The following is a 24,742-nucleotide window of genomic DNA, read 5'->3' on the forward strand; positions in this document are numbered from 1 at the left end:
CTCTAAGTGCTGGGACTAAAGGTGTGTACCAATACACCTGGCTTATTTGTTGTTTTTAATATCTTTCTTTGTGATGTCTTTAGGGAAATATATAATACCTCTGTATACAATTTTCCCTTACCAGTTATATTGAAGCTTCTTGACTGCCAACAAGAAACGTGAGCTAGATCTCATGTGGAGGGCTTTTCTCCTTTCTGTATCCCCTTACTTCTTTCTTTCTGTTTTGCTTTGATAGTCAACATGTGGTAAGCACTCATTAAATATATGGAATGCAGTGATTCTCATTTATTACTTATATGCCATCAGCACATTCTTTCCAAACTTTAATTATTGCTGTCTGACCTGAGAACAGTACCAATAGATGATGCAACAAGCAAACTAAGTACTGGCCTGCTCCCAGAAAGTGCATGTAGAGTTCCTGGGACCATGGAAAGGGAGCCAAGTGATTTCCAGGAGGGGTGCCCAGCTTGGTCAGGCTCCTTCCATAGGCTCACTCCCCTTTGCAGACTGTTGTCCGGCCAGCCCCACCACTGACTCTTGGTTCCTTCTGAATGCTTTTTGTGGCTCACATTCAAATCCTGACTTGAGTAACTCTCAGTGCATTGTCTCTTTGTCTTACAGAGGAATGTTTGCTGGGGGATTGAAGGAGATGGAGCAGGAAGAGGTCTTGATCCACGGTGTGTCTTACAACGCCATGTGCCAAATCCTACACTTTATATACACTTCTGAACTAGAACTCAGCCTGAGCAATGTTCAGGAGACTCTGGTTGCTGCCTGCCAACTTCAGGTGAGAGTTGCCTCTTAATCAAGAAGACTCAGACCTCTGGAGGGGCTCACCTGTGATGACTGCTGGTGTACGTTAGGTCAGGAGGGCAGGAACACTGAGTAATAAGGGACAGTATGGCCCAGGAAGGGCGCTTTGCTGCTGAGCCTTGGGAACTGAAGCATAGTGCCCCTAAATTTCCTAGCCTTCCCTCTTCTTCTGCCCTTGCGTAAAAAAAAAAAAAAATGATTTTTTTATTTTATATGTATGAGCATTTTGCCTGCATGTATGTATGTGCGCCACATCATTAGATGTATATGAGCCATGTTAAAAGAGGGCATCGGATCTAACGGAACTGGAGATATGGATGATTGTGAGCCATCGTGTGGGTGCTGGGATTTGAACTAGGTCTTCTTCAGGAGTAACATGTACTTTTAAAGTGGAACCATCTCATCAGCCCTCATCCCCTGTTTTAAGATTTATTTATTTTATGCATAGGGGTATTTTGCCTGTCTGTGTGACATATGTGTATAATACCTGTGAAGGCCAGAAGAAGATGTTGGGTCCCCTGAAACTGGAGTTACAGATGGTTGTAATCTGCTATGTAGTTGTTGGGAATCAAACCTAGAGCCTTCTGTAGCAGCCAGTGCTCTTAACCACTGAGCCATCTCTCTAGCCCCATCTTTTCTCCAGTTTTTGAAACAATCTCACTGTCGACCAGTCTGGCCTAGAGTCTATATAGTTTAGGATGCCTAGTCTCATGGCATCAGTCCTGCTTCAGCCTCCAGAGTGCTGGGATTACAGGCATGAACCAACGTCCTAGCTTGTCCTTTCCTTCCTTACTGTTCCCAAGTCACAAGCTGTCCAACTGGAGATTCATGTTTATGATGGCCTATGTTCTGTGATGTCTAGTGACTTTGAAAATCCTGTACCCTGCAGTACACACAAGCTTTTTCTGCCCACCAGCTGTGTTTGTCCACTCTTTTCTAAAACTCTTATTTTATTTTTATAAATAGTCTTTCCGTATTACACACACCCCTACAAGCCTTAAATTCACAGTCTGTCCTCAACCACCTGATTACTTGGTACCATACACACACCATAGTGCATTGTCCCTTTTTTCTTTCTTCTTTATTTTTATTTTTTGTATGTTTTATGCTTTGCATGTATGTATGTATGTATGTATGTGAACATACACGTCTGATTCTGGCAGAGACAAGAAGAAAATGATACAAGAACTGGTGTTACAAATGTTGTTAGCTTCCGTGTGGGTGGTGAAAATCAAGCCCAGGTTCTCTGTAAGAACAGTAACTAATCTTTTTAAAACAAAAACAAACAAACAAAAAAACCCAAACCTTTTTTAAGGCTTATTTTATGTGTACGCATGTTTTGCCTGTACCACGTGTGCACCTCATCAGAGAGAGTTGGAGTTAGGGATGGCTGCGAACCCAAAGGGGTCCTGGGAACTGAGCCTAAGTTCTCTTGTAAGCAAACACCCATACAAATAAAATCTTTTTAAAAAAAATTCTAATATATAAAATATATACTTTTAGGTTTCTTTCATTTTGTTTCCTTAAATAAAAAGTTCAGAACTAACTTTTCGGGAAAGCAGCTGTAAGGAGTAGGAAAGACGAGAGAAGAAGAACCCTGGTGGTTCCCTCCAACTAAAGAGCCAAGAGGTCTGTGGGAGCAGCAGGGAAAGGGAGGTGGCCCCAGGAAGCTGCCTAGAGCTGGAGGGCAGAGAGCAGCTAATGAAGAAACCCCAGTCTCCCCACCTGGATTCAGCAAAGAGGTCAGAGAGAGGGCCCCAACAGCTTCTTCAGGGGGAGGACACAGTGCTCAGTCCCACAGAAGCCCTGTGAGTGGGAAGGTGAGGCTAGGTCCCATTGAGTAAGCTAATACCAAGCCAGCATGGTGAGGAAGAATGGCCCCCTATCATCAATTGCAATGATAGGCCAATCTGGAAGGAGGGGAAGATGAGGGAGGCCATTTCTGCAGTGTTCTGAATGTGCAATATTGCTGTGTATGGAGTTTTACTTGATAGAACTTGGAATCTGCAAATCCAGTGTGGTCGTTGCGGCTGGTGGTTTGCCCCCATTTGCTACATCCTGCAATAGAACTTCACAGTGCCCCTAGAGACGTGGATCTGGATCCTAGCAAAAGCAGCCTGATCAGCTTGCTCTAGAGAAGTGTGTTCTGTTCCAAGTCTGTCTGGTTGGGGATCCTAGATGAGCCTCAGCTGTGTCTGTTTGGGATTCCACGCTGCAAGGGATCTTGGTGCAAGGGGCTGGATCTAGGGTGGCACTGCTCATTCCCACTCAGGGCCATTGGCTCTTACAATCTGCCTTGTCTTCAAAGCTCAGGCCCTTGCCAGAAGTAGTATTTTAGGGAAAAGAAGGGGACTAAAAGAACTGGCTAGGGAATTAAACAATGACAAATGAAGATGTCCAGGAACCACAGAGAACCTGGAGAACCCTGCAATGGGCATGCATTTCTCTGCTTGTTTGCAGGTGTCTATTCAGCCTGTGCTGTATTATCTGGCAAGTGAGCATAAGTTGGTTCCCTCAGAGAACTGGTCCCAGGGTTCTCTGTGGATACCAGAGTCCATATGTCGATAGGCCTTCTATAAAGTAGGGTATCATTTGGTGTGTGGCTTACCTACATGCTTCTTGAATACTTTAGATCATCTTAAATTGCTCTAATACCATATCAATTAAGTGTTACACAAATAGTTGTTATACAGTCCTATATAAACGGATGTGGTAAAGCTGGGTATGGAGGAATACACTTTTAATCCTAGCACTTGGGAGGCAGAGACAGGAGGGATCTATGAGTTCAAGGTCAGCCCAGTCTGCAGAGTAAGTTCTAGGACAGACAGGACTACATAGTAAGACCCTATCTCAAAAATTCAAAAACAACAACAAAAACCTGGTGTGGTAAGGCACACTTGTAATCCAGGCACTCCAGGATTGGAGGCTGGAAAAATCATCTACATAATTAGTCTGAGGCTAGGCTGATGTATACAGTGAGTTTGAGAACAGCTTGAAATCTACATAGCCAGACTTTATTTCAAACAAAAATGTAGATATATAGTCTATAGGCAGTTTTACCCTCTGAAGTAGCACCTGTAAAGAGAGCCACCACCTGTATTTTTATTTTTGGTGAGACTCCAAAATCTTGTTTTCCCAAAAAATATATTAGATGTAGTGGTATTGGTGTTTAATCTCAGCACTTGGTAGGCTGAGACATACTACTGTGAATTTGAGGCCAGCCTGGGCTACTTAGTAAGGTCTTATTTAAAAAAAGACTTGGGGCTGCAGAGATGGCTCAGTGGTTAAGAGCACTGACTGCTCTGCCAGAGGTCCTGAGTTTAATTCCCAGCAACCACATGGTGGCTTGCAACCATCTGTAATGGGAACCAATGCACTCTTCTAGTGTGTGTCTAAAGACTGCTGCAGTGTACTCATACAAATAATAAATAAATAAATAAATAAATAAATAAATAAAGGGCTTTTTAAAAACCTGTACCTAGTTTGCTATGCAGGAAGCTTTCCTTTTGTCTTTGTTTTGTCCTGCTTTGCCTGTCAAGCCCGGGCTATCTTTGAATAGCCTTCAGAGCTCTGTTGCCTGATTCTCAGCTTCCTCCTTCCTCAGTCTGTGGTCTGCCTTCCCTCCCTCCAGTGCTATGCAGCTAGGGACAGGTAATGCTGCCACCTGGGAATCTTGTACCCACTGGAGTAGAGTGGGTTTCTCAGCTCAGGCAGAGGCCCCAGGATGGTTTTACAGGTTTTCAAGAATTCGGAATCTGGGTCTTGGCATTGGTGCTGGTGAATGTCTGGAGACTCCTTGCTGATAGTTCTGTGTGTAGTATTAAGTGGCAATGGCGGGCCCTGCTCTGCAGTTCCAGCTAATGTGATTGTTCAGAGAATTCTGACAGAAGAAAAGAGCCAGGTATACTATTGGTCTCAGCACCTTGGCTCTTCTAGAGAGTGCCAGTGGCACGGAGTGGCCACAGGCCCCTTCCAGTCTGTGACATGTCCTGCTTCCTTTGCACTCAGACTTGTGATCTAAAAGCAGATCATATGTACCAGAAATCCCGTGTGCTGAGTGATGTTTGTGCTGGTCCTCAGGCTGTTCCTTGCTGCCTTACCCTTGTTTATAAATGGGGATTGAGGCTCTAAAGGGTTAAGAACATGCCCTGTGTTACCATGGCAGGTTTCAAACTAAGCCTGCAGGAAGTTCCAATTTTCTATCAGAAAAGGTTGGGGACGGTTGAGGAAAGATTCCACTTTGCTTTCCCCAGTCCCAGAAGGCCAGCTACAGGGACAGCCAGCTCTGTATGCCTTATCATACATGTGCTGTCATCCTGTCTTTCATACCCAGATGCAGTCCTCCAGTCAGGCTTGAGTGGGTATCCTTCTTTTTACAGATACCAGAAATTATCCACTTCTGCTGTGACTTCCTCATGTCATGGGTAGATGAGGAGAACATCCTTGATGTCTACCGGCTGGCAGAGCTCTTTGACTTGAACCGTCTGACCCAACAGCTAGATACCTACATCCTCAAAAACTTTGTGGCCTTCTCAAGAACTGACAAGTACCGCCAGCTTCCCTTGGAGAAGGTCTACTCTCTCCTCAGCAGCAATCGCCTGGAGGTTTCCTGTGAGACTGAAGTGTACGAAGGGGCCCTGCTCTACCATTATTCTCTGGAGCAGGTGCAGGCTGACCAGATTTCACTGCATGAGCCCCCCAAGCTCCTAGAGACTGTGCGTTTTCCCCTGATGGAAGCTGAGGTCCTCCAGCGGCTGCATGACAAACTTGGTCCTAGCCCACTGAGGGACACAGTGGCCAGTGCCCTTATGTACCACCGGAATGAGAGCCTGCAGCCCAGCCTTCAGAGCCCACAGACAGAGCTTCGCTCGGACTTCCAGTGTGTTGTGGGCTTTGGGGGCATTCACTCCACACCGTCTACAATTCTCAGTGACCAGGCCAAGTACCTGAATCCCCTACTGGGAGAGTGGAAACACTTCACTGCCTCTCTGGCGCCCCGAATGTCCAACCAGGGCATTGCAGTGCTCAACAACTTCGTGTACTTAATTGGAGGGGACAATAATGTCCAAGGATTCCGAGCTGAGTCCCGATGCTGGAGGTACGAAAGGGCACTTATCATCATGGCCTTTACCGTTAGACAGCTCCGTGGTGCAGGAGTTGTGGGTTATGCGGGCTGTTCAGGGGACACGTTATCAAGGGCGCACATCACTACAGACAGACCTGGTTCCTGCATCTGCCTTTTATATGAGTGTTACAGCTTTTCTTGGGTATTCCTGTGTCATGTAATGAAGTCCAGATGAATCCAGACAAAGTGGACCACAGTGAAATAAGGAAAAGGGCATCAGAATTGCTTTCTTGCCCTCTGACCCTGCTATCCAGAAACTCAGTCACCCTGAAACACAGTCACCTATCCTTGCTGTCTACAGAAGGTCACTCTGGCTGCCTGTGCTCAGGGAGCATGCATTATTACTCAGTAAGGGGCTGGGGCAGCTGTTCCTGCCATCTTCAGTCTGCCTCTTCAGTATCTTTTTTTTTTTTTTTTTTTTTTTTTTTCAATTTCCATGCTGGTTTTCTCTGCTCTTTTTCTCCAAATTGCCAGCCAGGATGTCTTCCAGATGCTGCCTGCTGGAGCCCACATCTGAGTACAGAGGAGTGGGAAGGACCAGTAAGCACCATTGAACCCTCACTAAGTTCCCCCTTGGGCCTGTAGTCAGATGAGTATGGACTCAATAGATACTCTGTGAGAAGGCAGTTTTTCTTGAGGGGTTTTCATGGACTGCTTTGATCTGCAGGTTGCTTCTAGCTGTGATCCCAGAGATCCATTTCTTTGGACCCAACAACAGACATTAGTTTAAGTCTACAGCTACCAATGGATTTTAAGGGGCCTCTTCATTATACTGTGGTGTATGTGGGAACCCCTGCCATCCCTGGTGCCCACCACAAGCTAAGATGATGTTTTAGAGAGCAGCTCTAGGCTGGTGCTGATGTAGTTCTCTGATACACAAGCTCTGGTTTTGGCTATAAGGGTGAGGCTAGATTCTGCTCTGGCCCTGCCACATGAATCAAGCATGCACGGTGATACTGACCAAGAGGAAAACCGACATTTCTTGGTCATTTCTGTCCTCCTGGCCTTAGGAAGCAGTCACCTTTGGTAAACTGATGAGACTTAAACCTACCTATAATACGTAATGATTAGATGGTTGGAATGGCAGAGTTTAGAAAGAAGGAAATGACTCACTTCCTGACTGAATACTGTCTTCAGTGAGCATGGCTGAATTTGGCTTCCCTCAGGTCAAGCCTGCAAGCTTCTTTCTTGCTTCTTTCTTGCTTCTAGCTGTGGGGTTAAGGCCAAACTGCCCTGCCTTAGATACTCAGAGCTGCAAAGCAGATCTCTCCAGAGCACTGACAGCTGGGAGCTGAACTTGGATCACAGCAGGTGGGATCAAAGGAACAGGAATTTACAAGGTTGCTGTGGCCAGTAGGGCCAGGTCCTCCCTGCCAGCTGACTAGGGTGTCTGTCATCTCTGCTGAATGAAAGCTTTATTTACTTCCCAGTCATCTCAAACTTTGCAAAGTGGAGTGTGCAGCTCAGTGTTGAATGCTTCCCGTGCCTGAATAAGGCCCTGGAGTCCACCCCAGCACTTGGGTATTTTTGTCTTTTTTTTTTTGGTCAAACTCGCACTGGCTGAGTAGTGAGGATGACCTTAAATCCATATCCATTCTGCCTTCATCTCCCAATTGCTGGGAAATCACAGTGGCTGAATCTCTAAAGTAGATTTTTCTGAGCTTGTTTCTTTTTTCTATTCATATTTTACCAGATTTAAAATCTATAAGCTCTTAGACTATAAGAAAACAATATTTTACAGTAGATAAAGTTTTGCAATCTGAGGACATAACAGGTATGTCCTAAAACTCTGATGTTGAAACTGTAAGACATTGTCTTGTGAAGCAAATTGATTTTATCTTTGTTTCCACTGGTCCTTTTATTTTCCTTCCTTGAATTCATAGATACAAGTGTATTAGCTTTGTATCACTACTGTGAAATACCTAAAGCAACTAGTTGATAAAGAGAAAACGTTTATTTACTGCATACTTTTGAGAAGTTTAAAGTCCACGCTCATGCAATATACGGGGTATGCCCACTGGCTTGTCCTGTGTGAGGATAGATGGTAGGGGAGGGAGCACTGAGCCTGTCGCCACACTGTGGTCCAGGACACAGGAGGAGAGCAGGGATTCAGAGCTACACAGTGTTGTTTAAAAGCAGGGTCTTACAAAAGAAAGAAAGAAAAAAAAAAAAAAAACGAGAAAAAGTGGAGTGGTGATACTGGTGTACTCCTTTAATCCCAGTACTCAGGAGGCAGAGGCAAGCAGATCTCTGAATTTGAGGCCATCCTGGTCTGCAGAGTGAGTTCCAGGACAGCCAGGCGTACACCAAGAAACCCTGTCTCAAAATTCCAAAGGGTGGGTGGTGGGTGGTAGGGTGGTAGGGTGGTAGGGTGTTGGTTGTCTGCAGTCCTGGCTGGCACAGAACTCTACATAGACCAGGTTGGCTTTGAACTTGGAGTGATGCTCTGCCTCTACTTCCCTAATGCTACAGTAGGAGGCTGTGCAAGTATAATAGGTTTCACTGTCCCTTGACTGTGTTTATCAGTGATCCAAGCAGGTCTACAATACCTCCCCAAACAGTCACCCGAGGATCATGCCTATCTTAGGGTCACTGTTACTGTGATGAACACCATATACAAAGGACGTTGGGAAAGCAGAGCTTATTTCACTCATAGTTCCATATTAACAGTTGATCATCAAAAGCAGTGAGCGCAGGAATTCAAACAGGGCAGGAACCTGGAGGCAGGAAGTGATTTAGAGGCCATGGAGGGGTGCTGTTTACTAGCTTGCCTTCTATGGTTTTCTTAGCCTGACTTACAGAAGCCAGGACAACCAATCCAGGGGCAACCCTATGCACAATGAGCTGGGTCCTCTCACATCAGTAACTAATTAAGAAAATGCCTTTGGGCTTGGCTATTATGAAAACATTTTTTTTAGTTGAGGCTTCCTCTCTGATGACTCTACCTTGTGTTGACATAAAACTAGGCAACGCAAGGCCTTTATACACAGACCTTTGGAGGGCATTTATCCAAACCATAGGAGTTACCCATGTCATTTTTTGTACATTTTTCATAGCTGTAGCTGGATAAATTAAAGTAGTATTTTGGGTTTTTCGCTTAAGTATTTCCATGTGCCTTTAAAATTCTAATAGACTTTAAAACATTCTTGTTTAAGAGGCTGAGGCAGGAAGATTACCAGTTGAAGATCTGCCTGGGCTACTGAATGAGTTAAGATCCAGCCTGGGCTACTGAATGAGTTAAGATCCAGCCTGGGCTACTGAATGAGTTAAGATCTGCCTGGGCTACTGAATGAGTTAAGATCCAGCCTGGGCTACTGAATGAGTTAAGATCCAGCCTGGGCTACTGAATGAGTTAAGATCTGCCTGGGCTACTGAATGAGTTAAGATCCAGCCTGGGCTACTGAATGAGTTAAGATCCAGCCTGGGCAACTTAGTTAGACACTGTCACAAAACAGTGGAAAGAAGGCTGGGAGCCAGATTTTGTGGTTCTTACCACATAATCATAGTCCTGGGAGACAGGCAGATCTCTGTGAGTTCCAGGCCAGTCAGGGCTACACAGCGAGACCTTATTTCAAACAAAAGGAGAGTGGTGGGCTGGGGATGACAAAGCTCAGTACTAGAACTCTGATAGCATGCACAGAGCTCTAGGTTTAACCCCTGGCTCTTCAGTATATACCCCATCACACCACTAACAGTAATGTAATACAGAAGGAAAAAAACTTGCTAAATTTGACAAAGACCTAGAACATGTTTGAACATAGATTTTATCTCTCAATTTATAATAGTTTGGCAATTCAAATATGTGAATTAAAATTATTATCTCAGAAAACTTTGGCTGTTATAAAAAATACTACAGAGTAAGTGGCTTAATACTAAACACCTGTTTCTCATAATCTTGGTTCGGGAATGTCAGCTGATTGAGTCTGGTGAGGACCCTTTCTTGCTGTGTCTTCATGTAGTAGAGAAACTGTCTCATTGTCTCCTCCTCCTTCTCCTTCTCCTCCTCTTCCTTCTCCTCCTCTTCCTCCTCTTCCTTCTCTTCCTCTTCCTCTTCTTTTTAGTGGTTTTCAAGACAGTTTCTCTGGGAGGCCCTGGCTGACCTGGAATTCACTCTGAATACCAGGCTGGTCTTAAACTCAGAGATCTGCCTGCCTCTGCATCCTAAGTGCTGGGATTAAAGGTATGTGCCACCACTGTCTGGCTTTCATCTCTTCTTATTAGATTCTAATCTTGTCTTGAGCTCCATCCTCAGGACCTGAGTAAATCCCAGAGTATTGTCAAGGTGGTGTCAGGGATTTCACAGGGGTGGTTTTTGGAACATGGACATTCAGTCCATAGCAGTGTTAGACGAATTACATGTAATACTGAATTTTGGGCTGGAGAGATGGCTTAGTCTGTAAAGAGCTTGCTTTCCCACCATGAGGATCATTCAATCCCTATTGCCCACATAAAAGTCAGATGTGGTGGTGCTCATCTGTACTCCAGTCTGTGGCAGGGGTAGAAACAGGAAGGGCCTGAGGGCCTGCTGCCCAGCCAGTGAAGCCAAAACTGAGCTCCAGGTTTGGTGAGAGACTCCATTTCAAAATATAAGGTAGAACATGGTAGAAGACACTCAATACTGACCTTTGTCCTCTACAGGCACATACAGGAACATATCAGCACACACAAAACAGTTTTTAAAACATTAGTGTGTGCATATGCCATTGCACATGAGATCAGAGAACAACTTTTAAGGAATTTGTTCTTTCCTTCCACCATGATATTGCCAGAGATAGAATTCAAATCATCAGGTTTAGTAGAAAGCACCCTTATTCACTGAACCATTTTACCAGACCTGCATGGTACACACCTGTAATCCCAATATTTGGGAGGAGGAGACAAGGAGGGTTTTATAAGACCCTGTATAAAAACAAAGAAAACTGTAAGAGGCCAGTGATATGGCTCAGTAGGTAAAAGTACTTGCCTCGCAATGTTGGCGATTTGTATTCAATCCCTGGTACCCATACACAGGTTTAGAATAGACTTGACAAAGTTGTCTCTGACCTTACGTACATGCCATGGTATATGTGTTGTCCCTCCCTCTCCCGCCATGAACACACACACACACTAATACAAACAAAAACAAACTAGAAAATGATTCCAGTAAAGAGGAGCTTGGTCAGCTAAACATGGTCATGGATACCTGTGGTCCTTGTGCTTAGAGGCCTGTGGTCTACGTAGCAAGTTTACGGCCAGCCTTAGTTATGTAAGAAGACCTTGTGAGGGGAGGGGAAGAACAGGTCAGATACAGATAAGAGAATAAAATCTATAAATCTATAGCTTCAGGGAATATTTGTGTGTGTGTTTCCTTAAGCCTGAAGCCACAAAGTCCAAAGAATTTCAGCCTAAGAAACCAAGGTTGAAGACCAGAAGGAATCGGGTGGAAAGTCTTATTTCACTGTTGTAGGGAAAATAGCTTCTGACTTGGCTGAACCAGAGAGGAGGGGAGTGTACATACATAACAAGGTCAGTGAGCAGGAAAGGCAGCAGTTGTCCCCATTTAACCAGGTGTCAAGTTTCTCAACCTGCCAGGGTAATTTCATAAGACCCTGGTTCAAAATTTTGGAATGGTAGGACTAGAGAGATGACTCAGCTGTTAAGAGAACTTACTTACTGCTCTTCCAAAGGTCCTGGGTTTGGTTCCCAGCACTTATATGTTGTCTCACAACCTTTTATAATGGGACCTGATGCCCTCTTCTGTCTCATGCTTTTCTCTGGCATACAGACTTATATGCAAATAGAACATTCATATACATAAAATATATAAACAAATATTTTTTTAAAATTTTAAGGTAAAAGGAGGGCTGGGAATGTAACTTGTTAGTAGAACACTTGCCTAGCATCCAGTGGCCATTTTCTCAGTCCCTAGAGTGGCAAAGGAAACAGGAATGAGGGTGGTCTTAGGTTGTAGAGGGAGTCACGTGTGGGCTCAGATATTTGGGCGTCAGAGTATAAGAGTGCGTGGGTTTTGCTGGGAACAGAAGGACATGGGAAATGCTGGACTTTATTGAGGATAGTTGAGTGAACAGCCATGTAGATCTAAAATACAGTAGAGGCCAATAGGTGACGGTTGGTATGCTGGGTAGCTGAGAGCGACTGGGTGGGGATTGTTCAGTGGATACGAGACATGGGAAAGGGAGGGAGGGACATCCTGGGCTGAATGAGGTTGGGCAGGACTGGCTCTGTGCAAGGTTAGATTATTGTTACTTGAGGGTTAGATTTTTTTTTTTTCTTTTTTTAACCAGTTGTCAGGGAAACAAAGCTGTGTCTTGGGGACACTGTATTTTCTCTGTGCATGATATAATGTGGCCTGATATCAAAAAAGTATAACATTGCTTGAAAGTTCCACTCTCAGCAAGGGGATAACAAGGTGACTATTTCTCCTTTCCTGCCTCATCTTTCCCATGACCCTCTCTTTCCCATGACCCTCTTGTCTGGGACTTCATCATTGTGATTGCCCGCAGCTTAGCCTCAGCCTAGCCGCCTTCCTGGTCCTGCACAGAGTCCTCTAGCTTCATGTAGTCAGCCTCATCTTTTTCCTTTAGTGGGGTCCCTGGAAGCTCAGAATCCTGACTTCTGGTGACCAGAGTTCAGGGTGAGAGTTGACATATCCACTTTGGCAAGGATACCCTGAGAGGATGGGAGTGGAGACAACTTCCCTAGCTGGATAAGTCAGGAAAGCTATCAATCAGGGAACAGTGTAGTTATTTCAGATGTATGAGAGGGCTTAGGGGAACCTATTACTATCAGTAAGAACAAGGGTGTGATGGTACACAAGATGACCTTTGTTGACCTCACATGATACAGTGTTGGGGGAGGCTGGTGTACCTATCTGGGTGAGATGCTGTAATTTTGGCCTTCTTGTACACAGGTGAGAGGAAGGTGGCCATAGAAACACCTGTGGGCAGCTTGTGGTGGATATTTGGGTAAATACAAACCCTAGAGAGGCTGTACCTGAAAGGGAGACCCTGGCTACATTTTGAAGCCACCTTGTGAGTATGCTGTGTTCCATGAGTCTGCAGTAATGGCTCTGGGTCAGCAAATTCTAACACCCAGGATGGTGGATGTTCAAGCCAGGCTGCAGCAAAGAACTGGGGGAGTAGGAAGCGTAGGCCTGAAAGAGAAGTAGCTCTCCTAGTCAGTGACATACTGTCCTTATGTCCTCCAAAGGTATGACCCAAGGCACAATCGCTGGTTCCAGATCCAGTCCTTGCAGCAGGAACATGCAGACCTGTGTGTGTGTGTAGTGGGCAAGTACATCTACGCTGTGGCAGGCCGTGACTACCACAATGACCTGAGTGCTGTGGAGCGCTATGACCCTGCCACCAACTCCTGGGACTATGTTGCCCCACTCAAGAAGGAGGTAAGGAAGCCCTACCACAGGAGCCTTCGCAGTTTCCTTCCATGGACCATGCTCAGAGGCCCAGGTGTCAAGGTCCTGGTCCCACATCAGGGAAATCAGGCCTGGTAAGCGGAGGCCTTGTCTATCCTAGGATTCTGTATAGAGCGTGTTGGTGGGCCTGTCAGGAGGCCTTGCATTAAACATTCAGTCTCATTCTTCAGACCGATACCCCTTGGGAGTTCCCTGTGTTGAGACTGCTATTCACCTTGTCTCTATACTTCTGTATAGATGGAATTTTTTTCTCTTACCTATTCTTGCTGACACAAGCTGAAAGAGTTCCAAATATGTCAAAATAGAGGGACTCTGAGAGACTGAAGGGTGGCCTGATTCACAGGTGTTTACACAGACTCCTCTCCTACAGGAAAACAGTCAGAGGACCTTCCAGAGCCACAACATACTTTGGAAGGTCTATTTTTATTAAAGACAATAATAATTATGTACATATAGCTTAGTACCTTGGCTTAGCTCAGTTCAGAGATGTTTAAAATTATGTACATTATGCAAAGGTGATGCTGTGGGAATGCTTATTCTTTTTGTAGTTCTGAGGCACTTTGGCCTAGCCCCAAACCACTCGCCATGTGGGAGCTCATAGCAAAAACTCTGAAGCCTCAGCCTATGAGGAAAGGTGTGTGGGGCTGCTCCAGGCTGACACCTTAGGGATCCCCAGGCCCTCCAGAATCAGGATGGTATAGTGGGCATACATACAAGCTCTGCCCTTGTCAGGGCTGGGCAGGAACTCTGGAGTGGGACTTTCTCTACTACCTGCCTTTTTTCTTTTTTTTCTTTTCTTTTCTTTTTCTTCATCTTCTTCTTCCTTCCTTCTTTCTTTTTTTTTTTTTTCTTTTTTTTTTTTTTGTCTCTCACTCTTCCTCAAATCCTTGGGGATTAAGACTGACCTCAGTGGATTAGGATCAGGATCTGTCTGCACAAGTCACAGACAGCAGATCTGATTCTTGTCATCCTTTCTACAGGCCCCTAGCCATGTCAAAGCCTTGCTCGTTAGCTTCTTTGCAGGAAGGAAGCTCTGCCCTAGTTCTGGAAAAAGGAACAGATTTTGCATGGAAAATATCTGAGACCTCTTGAGATGGAGTTTGAGAAAGGTTCTCTGTCTGAAGCTGTGGACAAAGCTGCAGTTCTTCATCTTGGCCACAGAGGAGCAGTCCTGAACCTCACTCAACTTACTTTGGCAGCTAGTAGTTTCCTTCCTTCCTTCCTTCCTTCCTTCCTTCCTTCCTTCCTTCCTTCCTTCCTCCATGCATGTGGCCATCTCCTCCCCTATTAACAAATCACTGTGTACCATTCATGGAGATTAGTGATTACCATGTTACCATGCAGTGGTGACAAATGGCAAATTGTCCTCCACTAGGTGGGCTTCAGTGACTTATTAACCACCCAAGAAAACACTAATTACAATTCCAATAAGTAGATGAAGGAAATGAAAGCTGAAACATTCTGGAGAAATCGGGACTCTGAAGGATTGAGTGGAGATGCATTATCTGAGGACTGTGTATCTGAGTGAGGGTCAGAGCAAGGCCTGAAAGAAAATATTCATAAGGAGGCTGTGCTGAGACCTGTGTTGGTGTAGGGCTGGGCCAGGACTATGGAAGTAGAGGGAAATGGAGGTCACTCAAAGTGGTTTATAGACTGAAATGTAAAACTATACCTTTTAGACAAATGAAGCTAAACAGGAGCCTGATGTGGTGACACTTGCCTGTAATCTCAGCACTAGGAGAATGCAGGAGAGTCACAGCAGATTTTTAGGTCCATCTGGTCTACCCATGTAGACTGCTGTGAGAGGGACAAACTTGACTTCTAGAACTACAAAGCAAGTCTCTGCCTTAACCAAAGGACAAAACAAAATGAGAACAGAAGAAAATGGTCAGGATACAAACTAGGTGAGTTTTTTAGACTTGATGTCAAACACTTCAGACATGAAAAAGAAAAAAACCAATAAATTGGATCTTTTCAAAATCAAAAACTCTTGCTGGCAAAAGATCTCTTTGTTAAAAGTGCACTTATTTATTGTTTCTGTGTCAGAGGTGCCTGTCAGTGTCCCAGAGGGCAACTTCAGGAATTAGTTCGCTCATTCTGCCATGTGGATCCTAGGGATCAAACCAGGGTCCTCGGGTGGGCAGCATGTGCTTTTAGGAATAGAGCCAGCTCAAAGCTCCACCCCCAATTGTTTACAAAAAGAATTTATGAAAGAAGTTACTGAGTAGCAGAACATAGATGCAAATCAGATGTCTGAGCCATAGTATTGAAGAAGGCAAGACAAGTGTTGGGGTGTGCACCTTTAATCACCCGCGTGAAGCTGCTCTGAAGAGAGACTGAGGGGGTTGGAAACAAGAAAGAAGGAACTGGGAGGGAACAAAAGGGTAAAGAGGTTTCTCTGAGAAGACAGAAGAGCACAAAAGGAAATAGCATTGTATACCACAGGAAATAGCATTGTATACCACAGGAAATAGCATTGTATACCACAGGAAATAGCATTGTATACCACAGGAAATAGCATTGTTTACCACAGGAAATAGCATTGTTTACCACAGGAAATAGCATTGTATACCACAGGAAATAGCATTGTATACCACAGGAAATAGCATTGTTTACCACAGGAAATAGCATTGTATACCACAGGAAATAGCATTGTTTACCACAGGAAATAGCCTTGTATACCACAGGAAATAGCCTTGTATACCACAGGAAATAGCCTTGTTTACCACAGGAAATAGCATTGTATACCACAGGAAATAGCATTGTTTACCACAGGAAATAGCATTGTTTACCACAGGAAATAGCATTGTTTACCACAGGAAATGCACGGAAGAGCATAGCATCTTCCAGCTGCTGTGCAACTCAGTGCTTGCCATGCTGGGGATTTATCCTGGAGAAATGAAGACTTTGCCACAAATACTAATAGCCACTTTTTAAGATAAATAGCCAGAAACTGAATAAATGAGATGTCCTCTAACAGGTGAATGGCTAAATAAACTGTGGTAGAGTCACAGCAAGGAAAAAGAACTAACTGGGGACATTGGAGAACCTGGACAGGGACAGAAAGCCAGGTGTAAAGGTTTTATTTTCAGACCAGATGAGATAGCGCATGCTTTTAATCCTAGCACTTGAGAGGCAGAGGCAGAATCTCTTTGAGTTTAAGGCCAGTGTAGTCTACATAAAAAGTCCCAGGATAGAAAGACCCTATTTCAAAACAGTTCTCCTTTTTGAATTTTATTCTATTTTATCTGTATGATGTTTTCTTTTATTTGTTTTTGTTTTTGTTTTTTGAGACAGGATTTCTCTATGTAGCCCTGGCTAGCCTAGAACTCACTTTGAAGACCAGGATGGCCTGGAACTCACAGAGAGCCACCTGCATCTGCTTCCCAAGTGCTGGGATTGAAGGTGTGCACCAGCACCACCTGGCTCATGTATAGTGTTTTTTTAAAAGACAGTGTTGTAGAAACAGAAAAGATTGGTGGCCATATAGGAGTTTGAGCCAGGAGAGAAGTGGTTGTGATTATTGTCCACTTAAACCAAACAACAGAGAGATGAATTCTCTAAGCCAAGTGTTTGTTTATTCAGAAACAGCAAGGATATCCCCTGCCTCCTCCCAGCCCCCCACTCCCCACCCCGATGTCACTGAGTTGTGCTGTGGTGGATCATAGGCAGGTATCCAAAGTGGACAAGGAAAGTTTCTGAAGACAGAAGTCCAGGGCTGGTGTGTTTGCTCAGAGGATAAAGATGCTGGCAACCTAAGTTTTATCCCACAGAGCAAGGGAGAATTGACTTCACGCACACACACACACACACACACACACACACACACACACACGCACACGCACAATGATAAAAACAAGATACACATGAGTTGTTGGAGAATAAGCTCCTTGGGCTTCAGGGACTCAGGGCAGGATTTGTGACTGTGTGTGGGTGGAGAGATATCCTTTTAGGAGTGACTTTCTCGGGAGTTTCTGGTTTTAGTGAGTCCTCATAATGGATCTTACTGTCAGCATATATGCATGAGGATCTTTTGTTTTTTTTTCTCTTGGCTCAACTCTCATAGAGCACCTGGAGGGTGCTAGTGCTGACAAGAGTGTTGTGGGGTGACATCCATTTCATCCTGTTTAGGATGATGTAGTACAGTTATGTAAACCCTCACTATTTAGAGAAACTTCTGAAAGGAAGCAGGGACCCCACTAATCGCAAAATTATTCATTGGAAAAGAAAATTAACTTCTATAGACTGCTCCCTATGATGGAGAAGATGCAGACTGCCTGCTCTGCGGCTGCTGTGTGCGCCTCTCCAACCCCTTTAGCAGCCAGCCCTGGAGTCTCTAGCACCGTGTGAGCTTCCTTCTCTCACACAATCAGAGCCTTATTTCGGCCTTGCGTGTTTATCAGTAAGACTTAGGGAGTCAGTGAATGCACATATGGTTAGATGGTGGCCCACAGGGACACAGCTGCCAAAGTAAGGGCAGAAAATCCTTGAGCGTTGCAGCCTAGTGTCTCTTATACACACCTTCAGTGAAGAGGAAGTGTTCTCTGTATAGTTGTCCTTTGTGATCCAAACTAGGTTAGTTTTAGGAGGCCCTACCCAAAGGATAGTGAAATCTAACAATATCTGTGTAAAACCTAGAGGTCCACACCTCCTCTGGCACAAGTGTAATCCCAGCTACTTGGGAGGCAGAGGCAGGAAGATAAGAAGTTCAAGGCTAGCCTGGGCTAAGGAATATGAAAGTAAAAAGAAGTAGGGGTTGCTAGTTTGGTGCTACACTCTGTTAATCCCAGCAGAGCTGGGACTCACTGTCTGTGAGTGAGTTCCAAGATAGCCAGAACTCCACAGTGAGACTGTCTCAGAAATCACTAAAAGTAGGGTAGGAGTTGGGAAGGAAGGAGGGATTAGGGTTGGGATGTGATATATGAGAGAAGAATAAATGAAAGAAAGGAGGGAGTGGAGAGGAACTGGGAATATAAGTCAGTTGGTAGAGTGCTTGGCTAACATGCATGAAGCCCTAAGTTCAGCCTTCAGCATCAAATAACCCTGGTGTCACACACACACACACACACACACACACACACACACACACACACACACACCTGTAATGTGCCTCCTGTTGCGGGGTGGAGGCAGGGAGATGAGAGGTGCAGGATCATCCTTGGCTACACAGCAGGTTCTAGACCAACCTGGGATTCAGGAGACTCTGTCTCCAAAAACAATAACAACAACAGTAGTAAGAAGAATGCTGGCCTCAGTGGTAGGACATTCATCTTCGTTTGCAAGCTCTGTGTTCAATCACCCTGTATTATAATGCATGGTACAATATACATGTTATGTAAACTGTTTTATACAGAAGACTGAACCTCTGCACATGGTCAGTACAGATCCAGTATATTGATTTGAGTATTTCTTATCCTTGTTTTGGTTGAATCTAGAGACATGAACCCATGGATATGGAGAGCCAATCATATTTGATGCCTTGTCTCAACCTTTTCTTCCCTACAGCCTACTTCCTGTGTGCGGGAACAATCTGCAGACAGACAGCTTAGCTGATAGAAAGTTGAAGCCATCAAGGGCAGGTCTTTGTTGCTGGCGTCCTCTGGCAACTTGGAAAGTGAGCCTTGACTTTCTTGTTCCCCATCCAGATGTTTCCTTTTAGAGTCAAAGAAACACAAAGATAACATTTAATTTCTAGGTCTGTAGATAACATACCCTGTTGGAAAGAGGTTAGGGGTCAACAAGTAGGACAGTATATTCATATAGAATCCCGTGCATTCTCTAGTATGTGATGGCACATCTGCATGGTGAAGCCTTGTCTGCTGTGTTATCAGGCAGGTAGAGGGGTAGTGGCAGCCTCAGTGGAGAGAGACTGCCTGACTACCTTCCTCACTGCCTTCTTGCCCATTCCTTACCTTTCCTGTCTCTCTTGGTGGTTTCAAACAGGTATATGCCCATGCAGGCACCACGCTGCAGGGGAAGATGTACATTACCTGTGGTCGCAGAGGAGAGGACTACCTGAAAGAGACACACTGCTACGACCCAGGAAGCAACATGTGGCATACTCTGGCTGATGGGCCTGTGCGACGTGCCTGGCATGGCATGGCTGCCCTCCTCGACAAGCTGTTTGTGATTGGAGGCAGCAACAATGACGCTGGCTACAGGAGGGATGTGCACCAGGTGAGCGGGGCCTAGGCTGCCCACTTTAAAATTGAGCAGAAGTCCAGGAAGTTCCCTTGTATCTTCAGGTTCCATACAAGCATAGCTTCCCCACTGAGTATATTCTTTGCACATTCCATATGATGCATACATATGCCCTCCATAAAGTTTCCCTTGTGCCTTTAGTTGCTATATTTGCATCAAAAAGTCAACATACCCAAACCCACTCTGTAGCACAGAGAAGAATGAGAAGCACTCATACCCTCTACTTGTATTATTGGTTCTCAGTCTGTCAGTGACTTATAACTAAAGAGCATCCCAAGCAAGTGTGGTAGTCCACTCCTGTAACTCCAGCACTCAAAGTCTGATGCTGGAGGATTGCAAGTTTGAGACAAGTTTGGGCTATGCAGTGAAATGAAATTAAACAAAACCAGCATTTGTCCTCACCATTCTCCAATTTCATACTTGGTCAGTCTCTCTCTCTCTCTCTCTCTCTCTCTCTCCCTCTCTCTCTCTCTCTCTCTCTCCCTCTCTCTCCTCTCCCCTCTCTCCCTCTGTCTCTTTGTCTCTCTCTCTCTCCCCCTCTCTCCCCCACCTCTCCCCCCGACTCTGTGTGTGCGCGCACACGCGTGCGCAAATGCCATATGTGCGTACATTGGGAAATTAGTTAAACCCAGGCTCTCACATATGCTAGAGAGCTACCACAGAGCTAATCCACAAATCTCTTCTTACTTTTTATTTTGAAGTAGGGCTTCACTAAGTTGCCCAGGCTGGCCTTGAACTTGCTTTGTAGCCTAGTCAGAACTCTAATCTAGCAATCCTTCTTCACTCTCTTTAGCTGGAAATACAGGTTTGTGCCAGTGGACCAGCTTTATAACTCCTGCCTGCCCCTACTGCAGTAGCTGGGCAGTCCTTTGGGCTGGTATAAGCTTTACTTAACATTACATTATGAGTGATGCTGGTTCTGAAGAGCTCCTCAGGGATTTTCGATTCTCTCAGGTTCACGAGTTTCAGCCCAGACCCCACACCGTTGATCTGGAAGCTCTGAGAGTGGGGCTCGACCACCGGGTTAACGCTTCTTCCATGGTGAGAGGTGACCTGGTGTCTAATGTTCTCATTGTTTCTATCACTGATCCCCAGAAGCCTAAATAACTCAACCTGATTCTCACAGTCAGAAGTCAGCAGGCTGACGTACTCTGGTTTACTGGATAGCTGTGAACAACCTTCCTTGGCTGCCCTCCCTGCTGGTAACCACTTCATCTTTAAGCAGCAAGGGCAGGTGGAGTCTTCCTTCCTATCCCTTCTGTCTGCCTTTCCCTTTCTTATTTTGAGTACTTACATAATTAAAGATGTTTCTCCATTCATGATAGGATTGTCTATCTATAGTCTTATAACAAGCTAAAAAAATCCCAGCTCAGATGTCCATTTACCCAGGCCATGGGCATGGCTAAGTTCATAAATGCTTTTATATAAGCATGAGGGCCAGAGTTTGACTCCCCTACAATGCACATAAAACACTGAGCACGGTGTTGCCTGCTTGTAACCCCAGTACTTGGACTTGAAGACAGGCTGGTACCTGGGGTTTGCTGACTGGCCTAACCCAAAGGCTGAGCCCAGGTCTCAGGGAGAGATTCTATCTACAAAAAAATAAAACCAAAAAACAAAACGTGATTCCTGAGGAACCATCATATGGTGTTGACCTTTGACCTCCACACACATACAAATGCATTTAGCCACCCTTGACCCAAGGGCTGTCATCACTTAACAACATGGAGTGCTGTAGGAACTCTCAAGATGGAGTAGCTGACAAGGGCTTCTGCTTACCTTCCCTGCCCAGTGTCACAAAAGAATTATACAGTGTTGACTAACTCATGAAAAGGCCAAGCCCAAACTGGGAATCATGATTTCTATCAAAAGGTCCATCAGTGGGAAAAGCTGAAAAACTTTAAGTGAAACGTGCCTAGGCCCTAACTGTCTGCTGACTGGCCACGGTTGTTCATTCCTGTGCTCAGAGCAGAGCCAAGTAGGTCTCTGCAAGTTCAAAGCCAACCTGGTCTACAGCAAGTGTTATGTATCTAGATCCTGAATTTGAAGACAAACTAAAACTATGGAGTGGGTCTTCCCAGAAAATACACCTCAAAATAGCCACCTACAACCTTTAATCCCATCTGTAAAGCCAGTTGTGCCATGTAACATAACACATTCATGAGTTTGAGCACGGGTGCTGTGAAGGAGGAAGCCTTGGTAGGTGGGGTCCATGGCCTCAGGTGAGAATCCTCCAGTGGGCCTGCTATAGACTTGAACATGGGCAGAAGTGATCTGGGATGGGCTGGCAACCTGTCCTAGGAGCTGCCTGGGTTGACCCTGGTCTTGGCTTTGCAGGTGGCTTGCTACAGTTGTACGTCTCGTCAGTGGTCATCGGTCTGCCCACTCCCAGCTGGTCATGGTGAGCCTGGCATTGCTGTGCTGGATAACAGGATATATGTGCTGGGTGGCCGCTCTCACAACCGAGGCAGCCGCACAGGCTACGTGCACATCTACAACGTGGAGAAAGACAGCTGGGAAGAGGGGCCCCAGCTGAACAACTCCATCTCCGGCCTGGCAGCCTGTGTGCTCACCTTGCCCCGTTCCCTGCTCCATGAGCAGCCCCGAGGGACCCCTAACCGTAGCCAGGCAGATGCAGACTTTGCGTCTGAGGTGATGAGTGTGTCTGACTGGGAAGAGTTTGACAACTCTAGCGAGGACTAGGGCTCTCCCCAGTGTGTGGGTGTTCAGGAGGGATAATGGGCAATGAAGGCTATAGGCCTGGATTAGGCTTCAGGGGAGGGGCCCTTCCCCAAGCCATCCTGGTTTACCAGCTGCCCTTTTTCACTCTTTCTACAACAAGCCAGTTGCCAGCATTTGCAAACTCTATGGCTGTGAAGTACATTACAAAGAAAAGTGCTAGGGGAAAGGCTGTTGTCATCTGAGGGAATGATAGGCCCATCCTCTATAAACTCTGAACGAATGATACCTATTTGGCCTCTTCTTAGTCTGGTCCCTGATGGCTTAAGTAAGGTCCTTTGTGCAAGAGGTCCTGGGGCGAGCACTCCTAGCCATAGCCAAAGTTTGTGGCTCCCTTTCTGTGAACCATGGTCTGTCTGGTGAGCAGCTCCAGCTGTGTGCAGCTGGGGAACTCTCAAGGTTAGAGATAACAGTTACTGATAACTGTTAGAGATAACAGTGTATCTGAAACTGGTCCTAGGGATGAAGAGATACCCTCATTGCTCTGTTTCTGACCCAATATTGTTGAAAAATGAAATAAAGCATTATGCAAAGGTGTTGCATCTAATGTGGCTACAGTCTGGCTTTCTTTCCTCTCTATTCACTGTCCTTGAGTGGCATCTAGGGTGGTACAGGTCACCCACCCTGGGGGATGGGCTTGGCATGGGAACTGAAGCTCTGCGTTATACCAGGGGTTACTACCCTGCTTCCGACATGCGATAAGCTCCCCAAGCGGAAAGAATATTGGTCACACAGACCAGGCCCTGTCCTACTGAGGTGGTAAGTAGTTGCCTGTCTCCCAGTCAGGATATCTCGAATGTCTGCCCTGTGGCTCACCAGCTCCTGCTGCCTCATATCCACTCTAGCCCCTGGGCAGCCTGCACCTAGCTGTGGTGCTGAAGGAGTGACACAGTCCCATCCTTGGGGAACCCAAGATGGTTCACCTCACTGCATGTCTTAAGACAGAAAGCTCTGAGGACTGCAGTGCAACTCGGTGCTAGACCACTTGCCTAGAATATGATCTGTTCACGGGAACAGAAAGGCAATATGGAATAGGACAGTAATGTCCTGGTCTGTGTCAGGAAATAGATTTCAGGTACCAGGGGAGGGGTGGCAGTGCATCACTGGAAACCAAGGCACAGGCCTAATTGTAGGTACCTGTACAGGACATCTTCCCACCTCCTGATTTCCCAAAAGTTTGTCAGGTGACTGACTTGGTTAAGCATCTTGGGGGCTATGTTAGCATAACAGGTGAGACCTCTATTCACCTCTACCAGCACCTCCCTCACCCTTGAGAGATGTCTGGCATGGCCTGTGCCCACCATGATTGGGCTCAGGGTCCAAGCATTCAGACCATCTTCACTGCTGCTTACTACAAGGTCTTCCTTCAGTTACAGAAACTGCCACAGACCTGCCAAGAGTGGGCAGCTGGCAGAGTGAGCACCCAATCTTCCCACTGGTGCCCTTTTAAAGAAGGGGAGAATACATAGTGGCATGCTGGAGGGTGACTGAGGAAAGGTGGCCAGTCACGCTGGGTCCATGAACACAGTAGACACATCAGCGTGTGCAGCCTCAGTCTCAGGATCTCCAGCCCCTGGAGAGACATGACATCACACACAGATGCCTCAGAGTGACAAACCCCACCCAAATGTTAACACCTGCCTGAAGTGAGCCACTTCCTTCAAGGGCAGATGGCCACATCTTCCAGTGTCATCTCTCCATTCCTAGTAAGAATACCATTTTTCAGGTCTTAAAGTACTTGCTTCACGTGCCAGTCTGCTGTCACCCAAGCCAAATGTGGCTAAGGTTTATGGAAGGGTTCTGCTTGGCAAAAAGGGATAGGGGGACCCTAGGCAGTCATATGGGTTTTTCTGGTCATGTACACTGGCTGTGTCTGCACTGCACTCTCAGGACAACTGTCTTTGGCCACATCATAGTCCCATGCCTCTTAAAAAAAAATACTTTTGTTTGAGACAATAAACAAAGAGGCCTAGGGCTCTGTGTAGTCCTGGGTGTATTAGAACTTGCTTATAGGTAGGAAGAACAGGCTGGCCTCGAACTCATGAAGATCCTCCTGTCTCTGCCAGCTAAACTCGTGTTTCCTTATATTGCTTTTGTCAGCAACTGTCACAGCAACAGGAAAAGTAAGACAACATTCAAAGTCACCATCCACAGTGTCTCAAGAGTTGAACCTGCAAGGCTCAGCTTGTATGTTCACATACCAGGCAGGAGCCTACCCTAGCTCGGGGAGAGAGTAAATAGGGTATGTAGGTGACACTGGGGAGCTCATATAAGGGATATGAAGTCAGGTTGCATTAGGTTGTGCCCGCCCGTCATAGACATCAAGCCTGGGAATTGGTCTATGGGAAGAAGATAAGCTGACACAGTGGAACGTGGCCCAGCTGAGGTTTCCCCTCAGGTCCAGTAAGGTCAGTACTCATAAAGCCCAAGCC

General features: G+C 45.7%; 1 protein-coding gene across 1 annotated transcript in view; it reads left to right on the forward strand.

Moving 5' to 3' along the window:
- The window catches only part of Klhl22 (kelch like family member 22), a 38,878-nt gene extending 16,021 nt beyond the window's left edge, over positions 1-22,857 (forward strand). Inside the window, exons 3-7 of the mRNA XM_034515407.2 lie at positions 622-787; positions 5,193-5,911; positions 13,148-13,340; positions 19,314-19,547; positions 21,909-22,857. Of these exons, the coding sequence (XP_034371298.1) occupies positions 622-787; positions 5,193-5,911; positions 13,148-13,340; positions 19,314-19,547; positions 21,909-22,274 (1,678 nt within the window). The 3' untranslated portion in view covers positions 22,275-22,857. The remainder of the gene's footprint in view (positions 1-621; positions 788-5,192; positions 5,912-13,147; positions 13,341-19,313; positions 19,548-21,908) is intronic.
- The last annotated feature ends 1,885 nt before the right edge of the window (positions 22,858-24,742 follow it).

This window comes from Arvicanthis niloticus, chromosome 12 (assembly GCF_011762505.2).
Source record: "Arvicanthis niloticus isolate mArvNil1 chromosome 12, mArvNil1.pat.X, whole genome shotgun sequence".
NCBI lineage: Eukaryota > Metazoa > Chordata > Mammalia > Rodentia > Muridae > Arvicanthis > Arvicanthis niloticus.